This window comes from Lepisma saccharinum, chromosome 16 (assembly GCF_977018435.1).
Source record: "Lepisma saccharinum chromosome 16, izLepSacc3.1, whole genome shotgun sequence".
NCBI lineage: Eukaryota > Metazoa > Arthropoda > Insecta > Zygentoma > Lepismatidae > Lepisma > Lepisma saccharinum.
In genome coordinates, this window is record NC_139244.1 from 57,760,549 (window position 1) to 57,776,823 (window position 16,275).

The 16,275-nt window shown below is 38.3% G+C and overlaps 1 protein-coding gene across 1 annotated transcript in view; it reads left to right on the forward strand.

Annotated features, from left to right (window-relative positions):
- Pbp45 (proximal sequence element A Pbp45) overlaps positions 1-16,275 on the forward strand; it is a 63,720-nt gene that overhangs the window by 29,793 nt on the left and 17,652 nt on the right. Inside the window, exons 5-6 of the mRNA XM_083137437.1 lie at positions 631-790; positions 10,264-10,413. Of these exons, the coding sequence (XP_082993563.1) occupies positions 631-790; positions 10,264-10,413 (310 nt within the window). The remainder of the gene's footprint in view (positions 1-630; positions 791-10,263; positions 10,414-16,275) is intronic.

A 16,275-nucleotide genomic window follows, 5' to 3' on the forward strand; every position in this document is an offset into this window, starting at 1 on the left:
TGAATCTCGTCGATGAGCGAATGGCAGCCACGATTAAATTCGTTATACCTGCGTTTCACAGTGGCAAAGGATGGGAGGGGGGGGGCTTCATCGCCAAATGTGGAAGTAAGTTGATCGATGCACTCATGTCTTGATAATCCACGTCGAAAATCGTAAAAAAATCATCGCACGAAAATGTTCACGAGTTAATTCCATTTTATTGTTGTCGCGCAATCTCCAAGGCAACATAAACAACACAAATGAAGCTATTGACAAAACATTTGAAGTACGTTATGGTCAATAATGCCAGACGATTCCGTGCAAACGTCAAATCGCGCCTAACTTCAATCAGTGTTGCCAAGGCTCAAAATATAAATAGTGACCCTCGTACATACATTCAAGAACTTTCAACAGGTCATCAGTGATACAGTGCTTATTCCGCATCTGTTGACAAATGGAATGTTTTTACACCTTGTAGGCTATGTGGATTATTTTTTTTCATAAGTTTGCAACACTGTAAGGGTACACATACTTTTGTTTACAGAAGGTCTTAAGTTCTATGATTCTCACTTTAAGTGCTGACACACCCAAAATTTGAATTCAAGATTCCAGAAAATCCTCAAGTATTTTCTCTCTCTCTGACTTTCTTAGTATGGCCTTGAGAGAAAGTACAGGAAGTACTTTTCAAAGGAAGCAGTGGAAGCTCTCTCGCAGAAGCAGACAAATTTGGACCAAGTGTTTGAGGATGAAATCTGGAATCACATGGCAGCACTGGAGCAGAGATATCATCACATGAAATGTGTTCTGCAAGGTATGTATATATACACCGTATTTCAAAATGATGTGAATGATTTCAACCCGTTATATTGTAGTCATAAATTTTCAAAATTAGATACAGCTACACACATATGTAATGTAACTGTCCAAGTTTAAGTGTCAATGGTTATCGCGAAGTTAACTCACAAATGCTCAATGTGAGCACCCGCCGCGGTGGCTCAGTTGGTAACGCGTCTGACTACCATGCTAAAGGTCCCGGGTTCGATCTCCGGCCGGTTCAAATCCGGGAACTTTTCTAACGATGGAAGCGGCCCTGGCGCCCACCCAGCGTCGAATAACATGGGTACCTGGGGGAAACCCTGGGGGTAAAGGCGGTCAGGGGCGTGATGCTGATCACATAACCCCCACTTATGACCGGATCAAGAAAGTGTGGGGCTTTACCCCCACACCCCCTATACGCCTTCATGGCATGGTGCTAAGCACAGGGGAGCACTTTACCTTTTTTACCTTTACCTTTGCTACTCTGCACATGTCAATACGGTAATATAACTCCATCCAGACACATTTCACCAAGTTTCAGAATGTTAATAATTTGCAACGCTGCGCTAATGTGGTGGATCTAATAGAGTTTTTTGCTGGTGGATCCTTATGAAATTGTGTACAAAACTTACATTACATGCTCATGACTGATCTACTCTCACAGAATGATTTCTCTTCACCCAGGGACGTCGGAAAGGGCCCCCCCCCCACACTCACCATCGAGGGAGGGCAAGAAATTTTTTGCCCCCTTCCCCCCATCCAGTCGCATGCTAAAAATGAAACTATATTTCTTTAAACTTATCTTTCGTTTTGAAAAAAATTGGAATTTTGATCTAGTTAGATGAACGTAGACTCAAGTTGTCGCTACCAGCAAGAAGTGCGTGACACAAAGATTCGCCTGCAGTTTAGAATCTCAGCTGTGTCTCTGCAAATCAAGAGTAACGTGGAATTACTTACCCCCCCGTTGGAATTCGCTGCTTCCGTTTCCACTTCTCCTTTGAATCTACCAGGTTTTGCACATACAGGTGATGTCGGTGTGCAACAATAAACCCAAGTGTACCCCTATGGGAAGGGAGAACGGGGGAGGGGGGGGGAGGCAGAGAATAGCTTAATTTTATCTCTCTTCTTTTCCATCTGCACCTACATTGCAAGGGCCCCGAAAAAGGGGGCAGCAGTTCGAGGTGGATAAAACTCAGATGAATGCGAGACGACCTTTTCAGAGGCCTGCACAAGACCTGGAGCAGACCCGTTCACGAGACATCGCTCCTGAAATGCCATGTAACCTGCACAACACCCTCGCTTGAGCACCTTGCCTGACCATCTGCCAAGATCATTCTAGGCAGGTATTGAACACCCACCGGGTACCCGCAGTCGTAAGATACCTAGTGGTCTCAGGGTGTTCATTCAATCAACTGCACACCCCTCCCTCTGTATGACGTAGTTGCTTCGAGTAGAAACTACACCGGGCGCGCACCTGTCTGCAGTGTTGCCAACTGCCATCGATTTTCACTACTTAAAAAAGGGAACTCAAAGCTTCGTAAGCCACATCGCCAATGAAATGAGATTTACGAATGTTGCTACTCCCCCCCCCCCCCCACACACACACACATTGAAATAGGTTTTCCTTGGCACAGGATCCATAAGTATATGTCGTAAACAACCAATATACACATATATAGGGATATAGGGCAGGACTAAAACATGTCACGTTCGACGCTGAGGTCGCGAGTCGAACAACACACTGTTCTACTGCGAACACCAGGGCCGTAGCCAGCCAGGGCCAGGTGCATTGCCGTTACCCTTGTTTGGCGGGGGCAGGGGGCAAGTACCTGGATAAACGTGCCAACAACAACAATAACAATAATAGTAATAAAGTAGCATGAAAGGCATTAATATCCTCATAAACTATGCAAAAAGGGGGTAGAAGTTCTCACGCATTTGTGTTGAAAACAGGTTTAGAAATATTTTTTCAACATGTCAATTTCACATTAGCTAATAATGGAAAACAAGCACTCAAACTGTTTTTGAAAGAAAGGAAGTAAATGATAAATGCGTTCTGAATGTACATTCATATGGCATGTAAAATTTCCATATACAACATTTTCTCTTCACATGGAGTGTTGTAAAATAAGAAATACATATGAAAAGGTAAAGTGTTTCCCTTTGCTTATCACCACGCCATGAAGGCGTATAGGGGGTGTGGGGGTAACGCCCACATACATATGCTAACAGTAAATTGTGTACATGTTCAAAGTTTCATTAAAGCATATATATTATTTAAATACATTACATAACACTGGGGAACAGTGAAATTGCGGCACAGTGTTTGAGAGCTAATTTAGGGTAATTTCATGCTGCTGAATAATGATATAATAATATATTTCCTGAATTGGCTCTAATTTATGAAATAAATGCAACTAAACCAAAATGGCGGAAACATAAGACATACATGTAAATGAACTTCCAACAACAATTTAATATTTATTTTTGTGATTAAAATCATTATTATAAAAATAAATGTATATAGGCCTATGATCATAATAATTAAGAAAATATGTACACAATGAAGTAACAAATTATGTGAAATGTTTTCTATACGATTTCCTGCTGTATTGCTTTTTAGGACAATCCCTCTGTAAGCTCCAACAGTGGTCGGCCATCATGTAGCGATCCCACCGTCCCTGGTACTTGTCTTCCATTATCCTTATATCCTGATGGAACCTTTCTCCCCGTTCTTCACCAAGGTTCTCAGGGAATCTGTCAATGTGGCTATGTAGAAAATGTATCTTCACACTCATATTAGCTCCCAATTTCTCAAGTTTTCAACATATTTCCAACTATATCAGGGCACTTTTCTGCTCTGTGATTCCCCCAAAAGTTTTTGACGGCAGACACAAATCTCAGCCAGGCCTCAGATTCGATGTAAGACATGTAAGTTGTAAAATTGGCATCATTTATAAGTGTACGAATTTGTGGTGGTCCGTCAAAGATTCCTGCCTTCAATTTTTCAATACTTAGTCCTGGAAAAGTGTGGCATATATATTTGAAACAATCACCACTTGTATCTAAGGCCTTGACAAACTGTTTTATCAACCCAAGTTTAATATCCAGTGGCGGAAGGATGATTTTGTCCCTATCTATCAGCGGTTCATGAATGATATTAGCTTTTCCCACTAATATTTTCCCTGGGGGGCAAACTTTTATCGTCCAATGCTTTTCTCTAGCACGACTATCCCACAAACATAGCAAATAGGGATGTTTTGTGTACCCACTTTGCTGTCCTAGTAAAAAATTCTCACCATCTTCAAATCCACACACACGAGCCACTTATGTTCAGCATATTAAATTTTTTTTTCTAAAACCATTTTTATGTTTTGGTATTCTTCCTTAAGCTTTGTTCAGTGTCCGATATATTGCCTAGCAATGCTTCATAAGTTGCCTAGCAACAATGTACAAATAAATAAATAAGTTTCTTAATGGGAATTTCAGACCATTATCAAATTTTGATATTACCGAGAAAAGCATAGAGTAATTTTACCTCCTACATTTTCCATGGTGTGTTTATTTTTATAACTGGAGTCAATTCAATTGAACCAATCATACAATTGGCATTCACAGCTGTTTTGTGTGCTGAAACTGTTATTAAACTTTATGCCGCAAAATAAAATCTTTTTTTTGTTCCCCAGTGTAATCAATTCATCCAACTCGTACCAACCAACATTAATAGCAAATAACATCACGGGCCACCATGGCATTCTCTGTTTTAAAAGTTTTCTCACTTAGATCGTTCGGCTCCCGGGGCCGACTCCCGCTAACCCCTGGCATTGAACTTGATGAGACTGTATAATATATTATAATATATTTCTAATTTCATAAAATTTGAAATCAAGGGGTTGCAATTACTCCTCCGTTCCCCCTCTGCAGGTGCATTTGGCCATCTGGAAGGAAAATGCAAGGAAAATATGAATATAGCCCTGTTACTATTAAATTCTGCTAGCCTGGTTTTTCTTGGACTTTTGCCCCCCCCCCTTTTGCCCCCCGCTAGACTTAGTTTCTGTCCAAGGTTGATGAGCAATGCCCCCCCCTTTCCTGGTTGCGCCACTGCGTGCCTGGTTAAGGAACCATGCAGTGAAAAACAATTAGTTTCCAGTGAGGAGATTTTTGTTTGCTCGATCATTCATTTAGATAAATGAAGCTGTAATATTGCGCTCATTTCCTGGCAATAAGATAAAAACTGCTTACGCTGAACTGAAATCGCTAAGTATATAAATTCTCCTTGGAGCAGAGATCTCCTCCTAGGACTTCGTAGGATTTAGGAGCTACGTAAGTAGCAACACTGGCTGCAGCTGTCCACTTGGTGAAGTAATGCCTGGAGCGACACGCTGCCAGAGGGCTGTTTCCTTCCAGCAGGTTTTGCAGGTACTCGGCTCTTGTTGAATGCCCAGTTACCTTGTAAGCGCAGAGCACCTTGAAGACGAGTAACCTGGGTAAAGATGCAAGTTGACTCGTTGCCGTGGGCCGGAGAGCAGGTATACCTGTTCTCGTGGCCAAGCGGGCAGTGGGTAGGCAAAAGCCAGACTATGCAGGCCTCTAGACCTTTTAACAATAGCGATAACTCAATGCTAGATCCTCCAAGACTTGTCAAAACTAGACCAAGAACGAGACACCTCGAATGTCGAGACCAAGAAGAGAACAGAAAAAATGTTTATACATGAAGAAAAAACCCAGTACAAGATGGGGATTTACAACTGGAGACGAAACCGAGAACGAGGTAAACCTGTCCTTCGAGATAAGACGAGAGACTGGCAAGTATCGTCTCGATAACATAGGTGCTGTTCCCTCAGTGGCTGAATAACAACTTTAAGGTGCCCGTATCGCAACCTATATACATATATATTTCTCCCGTCCTCAATTATTTCTATCACTTGTGTAAAGTTCTTTTCAGTGTTTTGATCTTTCGCCCCCCCCCCTCATATTTCAGCCCCTATGTCCCTTAGCTACAGCCCTACCACGTGTGTCATAAAATGTCACAGTATTTGTTATTATTCAATCTAGCTGTGCAAATCGGAGACATTTGAATAAACCCCCTCTAAATAAGATCCACCCAAACATATACATACACAAGATCCTCAGGTGAAAATGGTCGCCCCCACACCCTGCCCCAATCCGCTCTTGCAGAAATTTTGGCAATAACTTCTCTGGAAATTACTTTAATCTACCTTATTTTTCAGCGCACTGGGCCACAGTCATCGTAGTCAGGCCAAGGTTCCCCTGGCCAACACTTCTCCAGATGCATTGAGAATATTTTTAATGCGTTCTCGTATGTGTCTTAAAAGGTTATAATGTTGCACGTCGTTCCTCATGCATATATCATAGAGCACATTTAGGGGATGTGAGTGTAGGGCCCCACACATTCTCGATACCTGTCATTTTTGGAGGTGATGTGATCAGCACCACACCCTAGGGTTGCCTCCAGGTACCGATTGATTTGAGGCTGGTTGAGCCCCGGAGCCGCTTTATATGGGGACAAGGCCGACAAGGCTGGAAAAATTCCGACCTTAGATCACCCACCCTGGGAATCAAACCCGGGTCTGCCGCGTGGCAGTCAGACTGTGCAAATTATTTTTCAAAATATGAGAAAGATAAAACAAGGCTCTCGGCAGAAGACGCTATTGGCTCATCCTCAAAGGTTTCAGAGGGAAGAGGTTAGTCTATTTTGAAACATGTAGCAATGAATAAGTGAATATCGTGTTCACTTTCTTGACATAAACCAACATTGCAAGCCGAGGCAAAAGACGATGTAGGTCAGGAAGCCGCATTCACTTTGCCAACACAGTAGACAACGAGAAGTCTGTTCGTAGTTCCTATTCAGGAACAGAGCAGTTTCGGATCAAGATTCATTTGCAAATCCTGACCGCTACTTCGGTCTTTGTGGAACCCCTCGTTAGGAACCCCCGCAGTGAATAGGTCATTGGCCGTGCAAAAAAGACCCACCTCACAGCATATTCTTGGAAATTCCAGAGTTCAAGATCTGCATTTTGAATAGTCGAAAATATAGGAAAAGTCACGTTGGAAGATTGCTGTACTGAGGTCAGTCACCTGATATAGAACCAATAGACTGGTAAGTTGTACTTCTCTCCTTGCGTTTTATTGACAAATGTATGTTTTCTGTGTTGAAACTCTCGGTTCTTATTGCTGCAAACTTTGAAGTGCATATTTTGTTGTTTAAATTTCAACATAATAGCAATGAGAAATAGATAATCCGGATATGAAAAATCTTGCTGTTCAGTTTATTTACATCAGACAACATTTCAAGCACTTGTGGCGGAGCAACCACCTTCTCTTGTGGGAAGGAAAGAGAGGATGGTCTTTTTTTATTTTTTTTATTTAAGTTCTCGCCTGATAAGTTCGTTTAAGTCCTACTGTTAGTTTTAGACGTTGTGTCTAAATGTGGCTGACTGATTACTTAGTTTTAGACGTAAAAAAGAAGTATCCTCATTTATTCTTATGTTTACGGGTAATTTATTTTTACTTCGTGAGGGGTGATCTTTAGTTTTAGATGTCGAGGAGGCACGATATCCTTTTTTAATATCTGGGGGTGGGGTTACGGATGGCAATCGCTTCCTCCGCCTTCCATCTGATTAACTAACTAACTAACTAACTCCCTAGCCTTCTTAAACCCGAAGGTTCATGGCTGCAGCAACACAGGCCTTCCATCTTTCCCTATCTTGAGCAAGTTCTATATACTCTTTTCCATCCCTACCGATTTCTCTTAGGTCCATCTCAACGTTGTCCCTCCATCTTCGTCTTGGCCTTCCTACAGATCACTTACCATCAGGTTTCCCAACAAGAATCCTGTAAACTCCTCTTTCCTCTCCCATTCGTGCCACATGGTCTGCCCACCTAAGTCTTCTTGATTTAATTATTCTAATAATATCTGGACATGAATACAAATTATGTAGTTCTAAATTATGTAACCTTCTCCACTCACCTGTCTCCTCATCCCTTTTAGGTCCAAAGATTTTCCTAAGGATCTTATTTTCAAATACTCTCAATTTATGTTCCTCTTTCAATGTAAGGGACCAAGTTTTATATCCATATAATACTACAGGCAAAATTACTGTTTTGTATATTTTAACTTTTAGTTTCTTAGATATTAAACGAGAAGACAAAAGTTTATGAAGAGAGAAGTAACATGCATTTCCTGAATTAAGCCTACTTTTTATTTCCTCTTTAATATAATTTTCATTTGTTAATATTACTCCTAAGTATTTGAATTTGGAAACTGGATCAAACGAATTAGATTTTGATTATTACCTAACACTTGGTTTCGGCCTGTAAGCATATATTTAGTTTTATCTTTGTTAACTTCCAAACCTATGTCTTTAGCAGTTTTGAAAAATATTTTAGCATTATTCTTAATTGTATTCACATCATCCCCCAGTAAGTCTACATCATCTGCATATGCTAACAACTGAGTCACACCATTTAATTTTAGTCCTTCTTTAGTTTCTTTTACCTTCCTTACAGCATATTCTAAGGCAAAAATGCATCTCCTTGTTTTAACCCATCATGAATTGTAAATTTGTCAGACATATTAATACCCACACGAATTTTACTTTCTGTTTCACTGGTGCATATTTTTATCATACTAACAAGCTTCTTAGGTATTCCAAACTCTACTAATATATTATATAATTTAACTCTTTTGACCGAATCATATGCTTTTTTGAAATCAATGAATAGCTGATGGACATTTTGATTATATTCCCACTTTTTTTCAAGTGTCTGTCTGATGTGAAAAATTTGATCTGTAGTTGATCTGATTTAAATCCACATTGATAATCACCTATAATTTCATTAGCATATGGGGTTAGTCTTGTTAAAAGAATGTTAGATAATATTTTATATGTTGTTGAGAGCAGAGAAATTCCACGGTAATTATTGCAGTTCATTTTATCACCTTTTTTAAACACAGGAACAATTATGGTTCCATCTGATTATCTTGAAAAATTTCTCTCTAATCTGGAACTGAAGAGTTATTGATCTGTCAAGACATGTGAAGTTGAGAGGGGTGAAAAACACCACCTCTTGGTGCAATTTATTTTTTCACACTAAGCAATGTATTTCATAGCTAAAATATTGCTAATATTCTATATTATTTTGTGTGGATAAATTTGGGAAGGGCTGTAAATATATGCCATGTGAAAGCGAAATGTGACTGGGTATAATGCATACCATAGAAAAGGTTTGCATAGTTGAAAATTTGCGGAGTTTGATAGTCGACAGACTTGCAATCTCGCCACCGAAGCTTCAGGGTTTGAGTTCTACCTAAACATGGATGTCTCAGTGCAAATTCATCAATTTCATTTAATCATAATTTGGCTTCGAAGTGGTGTATGTTGGAGAAGGGTGTTCCAATTAACAAAAAGCCAATTCTGCTTCACAGTCAGAATTTCCAGAAAGGAAAACATGGTTGGTTATACTCCATTGTAAGCCTGGTTTGTTATCGGTTACCTTTTAACTAGGGATGTGACGAAGCTGAAAATTTACCGATGCCGATGAACTCACCGATAATTTTTGGAACCGATACCGATTCCGATACATAAGATTATTAAACAGAAATGGGATGTTATTTTCAGCATGACCAAAAATAAATTTGCTACGTACATTTCTATTCCATATCATATGTATATACATATGTATTCTCAAGAGATGAAAATGTGCATTTGCATCTACAAAATGTTATGTGAACCTTTAAGAAGAACATGGATTCTCAAGAGATTAAACATTAGTACACAAGCAGTTCTTTGAAATGCAAAATGAATTCCTGTTTGCCAGATTCAACTTCAGAAATACGAGATTTGGAAGCACTTCAGGAAGTAACCTACTTCTTCTCTTATCTCAAATCTGTTCAGCAACACTGAACACTCAATCACTGAATACTGATGCAGCAGGTATGCCCAAGTATTTTCTCAGCACTTGCTTCAGGTATGAATATTCATTTTTGAATTTCCAATACAACAGCAGATCCTGGTTCAGCAATGTACTGTTTTATTTCCGATTTATAGTTAGGTTGATCCTCTGAATGAGTTTGCAATAATTTTATTACAAAAACTCTACAATAATGACGAATCATAACCAAATTTTCAATAAATCTTACAAAACTAGAATATAAAACTTATTAGAAGGTAAAAACTCTAGTATAATCTGTACCGGTTTAAATATCGGATTTTTGCCGATTCCGATACCGATGCCGATGTGTCAATTCCGGCCGATTTTCATACATCTGTAATCGGCTTCGGCACATCCCTACTTTTAACCATGTTGTACCTTAAATTAACATTTAAGAAAAAGTATTTTCCATCTCTGAGGAAGCATCCTGGGTTAATCCACGAATTCTGAAAATCAAAAAGGCATATTGTGACTTTCATCAGGTTTAATGTTACTATTTTTCTGTCATTGCAGATCCAGGATCAGACAAACCACCTCAAGTACTGAACTATGCTTCTTCCAGCATTGCCAACGAACTGAAGAAGATGGTGAATTCTGTCTCGGCAACTGTCACCTCTACATATACGAGTGATGAGGGTGAGGAATCTGGAACGGAAGATATAGGTAGGTTGTTACATGTGTGCGTGTACAATTTTTTAAGTATATTTGCCAATAAATTATTGATCTGCTGTTTCTTCAAATAACCAGTATTTGAGTTCATAAATGTAGCAGGACATGCTCTAAAGTTATTGGATGAAATTTATAACTCATCAGTAATGGTTTTTGTTTCCTCTCTATGGAGTGCATGAAGGGGAGATTTTGAACCAAAAGTTTAAAGAAAATGTTGCACATCATATAAAAGCACTAAACTTCACACACTGAATTTACTCCACTCACCACCTGATGTAGTCATTTCCAAGCCGACTTACTCCCATCTGAAAATATGACATCATGTTGAATTTCTTTCACTGATCTCTTAAAAGGTCAGTATTTTAAGAACAAGTGGGCTGATTTTAATGATTTGTGTTTTGAAGTGAACATTAAAGAGCAACAATCGCTACAAACAAATTATACTTTGTAAAATGTAGAAGATTTTTATGTGTGTGACTTTTGAAATATAAATGATATCATTTGAAACTGAATTCCATATACTTGAAATGTCATCTTTTTATTGAAAAAAAGTGTTACATAAGATTGAATTTGAGAAATGGATACGAAGAAGAAACGAGTTATCACACTGCATTGTCAGAAACTTACATAAACACTTGAAGAGCATCACTGTATATTCTTCTCAACCTAATAGCTGAGCCAAAATTTTTAGTGAAATATGTGTGAATGAAAATATGTACATGGACTGTATGTGATTGTTTGCTTGTCCTCTTTATTAATATAGAAGGTTGTTTGGGATATATTCAAACGACATTGCCATGCCATTGCGCCATCTGAGATTGGACTGGAGTGTTGTGCACGTAGCTGTCAAATGGTGCCAAAAGTTAACCGTGATTGGGAAGGGTACGTCATGGCTCTTTTCATGCATGTTTCTCATATGACCGAACACTAAAACAATGTCGGGAGAATGGTTTGACCATCGGGAGGATAGTGTCCAAGTGCACACAACAGGGGCTTATTGGTAAACACAAAAGGCACCCATAAGAGGACACCAGTGAAAGTATCGCCTGATGTGCTCCGAGAGATTCAGCAAATGGCATGCCATGGAAAATCCACCTACCCAACATGAGATGGCTGGGAGGGTGCATATAGCTCCTTCCACTGTGAACCCAAGGTGACCATCTGTAAACGTCTCTTGGCTGCAGTGCATTTGTAAGGCCCTCGTGCACCACTTCATGCCATGCCACATTGCCAAACACAGGAGCAACTGCAGAAAACTCGATGAAAAACACATGGTGGGGTCCAAATGGAGGACTGTGGTCACTAACTTATTGGCAGTGGTCACATTTGGTCGATTACGTACCGTAACACAGATGGCAAGAGGTGCAGCAACTTTATTTGCTACTGCCAGAACACTTTTCCAAGGGGCTTCATGGTTGTTACCGAATTCGGTTACGCAGGGAAGTTGCCGATACGTAGAGGCACATAATTTTGGTAAATAAAAAAGCAAAATTTTGATACGAAAACTGAGTCAATTTCGGGTTTAAAAGCGGCAAATAAAAAAAATTCGGTGTTATAGCGGTGAAAAATTAGATGAAAAGTGGTATATAAAAATACGTTTTGGTTTTTAAATTGTGAATATAATCCTAAATTTGATTTAAAAATTACACTTATTACACAAAATTAACATTTCACTTCTAATAGTGTAGTTATCAAAGTATTAAGTTTATTTCTGTGTACAGGAGTTATTTTTGCTTCTCCAATATTAACAGCAGAATTAATCAATTTTCCGTGAATTGCATAACTTGCAGGATAATTCAGACCTCAAAAGGTGTCGCGTCTGTAAATAAACCCTAAATTTCGTGTTTAAGAGTTTATTTCGCATTTTGCAGTTCATTTCGCATTATTTCGTGACAAAACATGGTAGCAAAATGCATCACACACCTTTCAAAAACATGAAAAATTAACATTACAGTGTGTTTTTTGACATTTTGTTTTTTCGTTAAAAACAAAATATGCATGCCCTACCGATATGTAATGTGAAGGCGAATGCTGTCTACTTTCAAGGCCTCAATCTACAATGCCCAAACAGCCCCCGGCTTTTATCCGGAGATGGAGCAATGAAACAGGGATCCATGTTATCCCATTTCAGGACATTCTGGTGAAAAGCCCTTTGGATTTCTGTGCATTTGGACTCTTGAAACGACATCTGAAACATTGCATCCGTGCACCATCCCCAGTTCTTGGAAAGCATGCAGAAAGGAATGGGATAGTATCCCCATGTCCTTTCTCTAATGTAGTTTGCTAGAGTGGAAATTCTGATGTAGGATGAATGCTGGTGGTTCGATAGAATCCAACTGATGGTGACAGCATGACATTTCATGAGGTCAGTACACCTTAAAAGTTGTTTGGATATATCGTGAATAACCATCTGTATTAGTAAAAAGGTAAAGTGCCATGAAGGCACATTTATGGATGTGGGGGTAGGGCCTGACACATTCTCGATCTCAGCCATTTTGGAGGTGATGTGATCAGCACCACCAGGGTGTCTGTCTACCGGTCAAGAAAGTCAAGAAATCTACAGGTAGGTCAAGAAATCATGCTTGCGGTCAACAATTTTTGCTATTTTTTTTACAGTATAGTGAATTTACATTGTTATATACCTGTACTGAGATTTAATATAAGAACTGAATATTTGGAAATATAAAATTGTATTGAGTTGTGGTTAAGAATTTTTCACTTTGTTAATTAAAAATTACATTCTTGTATGTGTGACATTTGTAAAAATATTTAAGTAATGTTAAAGTAAATTAATAATTAAAGCAAGTCTCTTGTTAAAGTAAATATAGGGTTACCAGATCGCTGTAAGGGTATTGTAGGACATGCTGTCCCAAAATGTAGAACATTAAGTCAAAATGTAGGACACAAAACATTCTCAATAAATAATACATATTTCTATAGAACACGTTAGAAAGTAGTTGAAAAATGACACTTTTCAGTTTTAAAAAATGGATTCTTAATGAATTTTTAAATGCAAAATTTCAAAACTTGCAATCACACTAATCAATGCACCTCCTACTACATGATTTAAGTGGTACTCGTACTTCTCAGAGGAGACAATTTTTATCAAAATCTCAGGTTTAGTCAAACTATATTTATGTTAGAGTGGACAGTCAATTTGAAATTAGGGACCAGTACTAAACGAACATTTTACAGACTTTATGAAAAAATAATTTCTCTCGTGAGAGTGTTGTGCCGATGGTAATGAAAGTACTCTCTCAATATTTGAATTATGACCTGTAATGGCAAACAAATATTTAGCAATTGCCGTAATTTAAAATGGTTTGTGAAGTTTCATCTTGAGTAGTCTTTAGTTCAATAACAGGGTGTCTACCAAAATAACACATCCAGAATTCTTGAATTTTTCTGGACTCTTCTATACCTTTTTTCCGTTTTTCTTAATGTTTATTTATTCGACCCCTACTTAGGTAAAGTTGGAAATTAGTAATTAAGGAAATAAATATGTATTTAATGAAAACCCCTACCAAAGGGCCAGTTAAGATAAAAACTGAAGCTGAATTTAAGAAGAGAATTAGATCTCCTTTCTTGTATTAATGCATCCTGAACTGTGTTTGGCAGACAAGCGAGGCTTTGGCGTCTGGACTCACAGCCAGTATAATCTTATGTGGGGCTTGTGTCGGTTGTCCCTATATGTTTGTTTTCTTCATCCATCTTATGTTACCACCATTCATCTTCATCTTCGCGATTAGCCAAAAGGACAGAAAAAAGTGAAGTAAAATAAACTAAATCAACCAATCAGTCATTATGATAGCAAAAATTCTTTTTTTTTTTATTGACTTCTTGACTACCATGACTTTCTTGACTGGCAGACACTCTGAATATCTTTGTTCTCTATACCTCTGCTTTACAATAAAATTATATTGAATAAGAATGGGAAACACCTTGTTCCATCAGTATAAACCCTAAGGCAAGAAATTCTGCTCAGTCATTGAACAGTGACGTTATCAGAAAGTGGTCCCAAAATTTTGTTCATTAAGTGCTTCCGTTTTCCCCGTTTGTTTAATAGCAGGACAAACTTTTTTCTTTTTGTTCAATGACTAAATCAAAATAAATTTCACCATTGAGTTTGGAAGCGCAGTCCATGGACTTACTTGCATGATTTTCTTCTGTTACCTATTTTCATAATTAATATGTAACGCTCAAAATGTAGGACATTCATGATATTTTTCAAATTCCTCCTGGACGCCGGACATAAGGCTAAAATGTAGGACATGTCCGGGAAAATCCGGACTTCTGGTAACCCTAAGTAAATACAGCTTCAGTTATCATCTTAACCGGCCTTGTGGTAGTGTTTTTTTATTGAACAAAAATATATATTTTCTTAATTTCCAACTACATGTAAGTAGGGGCTATCAAATAAATGTAAAGAAAAAGGGGAAAGAAGTCAAGAAGAAGGTCATGAAAAAGTCAAGAATTTTGGATTTGTTATTTTGGTAGACACCCTGACCGTGCTCCAGGCACCTTGATCCCTCCTCCCCAGGCTTGCCCTCCAGGTGCCCATTGATTTGAAGCTGGGTGTGCCACAGAAATATTTTTTTATGTGGGGACAAGGCAAGAAAAATCCCAACCTTAGATCCCCCACCCTGGGAATCAAACCCAGGTCTCCCACATAGCAGTCAAACACCCTACCGACTAGACCTCCATGGCTCTCCTTCTGTATTAGTGGTTTACATAAGACTTCTATTCCATCACTAGGTAATTAATGGATAGCTTTGGGGTTTAAATATTACAATATAAGAGTGGACAAAGGAAACTAATATTTCATGTTTATTTTAGTAGTATGGGGGTCTACTACAGTACTACTATTGCTTCAAGGATATTTGGGGGAGGGGGTGTATGGACCCCACGCAACCCCATCTTGGTATCTCCTTGCTTATTTTGAACATGCTGCAACTGTTCCACAGAAGATGTTATTGTACTTCGGAACAGAAATATTACACCGGAAACAGATCCAACTGGATATTTCACTGTGAGAGACTGGAAGTTTGACAGATATATATATATATTAAGCAATTCCTTTACATATTGTTATTCTATTTGCTTCTGAAGAGAGTAACCAGCCTTGATCTACCTGTTATGGGTTTACCTTACTTCCCCAGGCAAATTATCTGCATACACAATCAAAAACTGAGAAACAGTTCAATCAAATTAAAAACATTGAATAACTACCATATTCTTTACAATGGATATTATTAGGGGAAAAGTCAGTTCTTTTATCTTTGAATGAAAGCCCAGACGTTCAGTTTAGAAATATACATAGAATACTATTTATTTCGTGGATTAAATATATACAAACAATTACATAAGAAATAATTCCCACATAAAAAATGACATGATCCTCTTTAATTAAATCACTGAAATACTTATCTGAAATATATATATATATATATCGGAGTGATTTGTATGCTGGCCTAGATCAGCAGTACTAGTTCAAAAAAGTATCAAACTTGACACTTGTATACATGACATGTTTCTCTAATTCCCTCCCTTTCTTGTGTGTTATATAAATTGCCACACAAAGAGAGACTAAACTTGTTTGAAATTACAACTAATTATGCGCTATTCTTGAAATTCTGATGAAACTGTGTTGATTATTTTGCCACCCTGTCACTGTCACTGTAATCCCACATTAAATAAAAACTGGATACCTTGACAGTGTCGAATCTACAATTTTAAACTAATAATTTCGCACAACAAAGTACTTGGCTTTTCGCCAACAGGTAGAGAGAGATATACTTGAATATAAATGTGTCCCTTAATCCATTCAGATATGATTACAAAATCTCTCCCATTCAG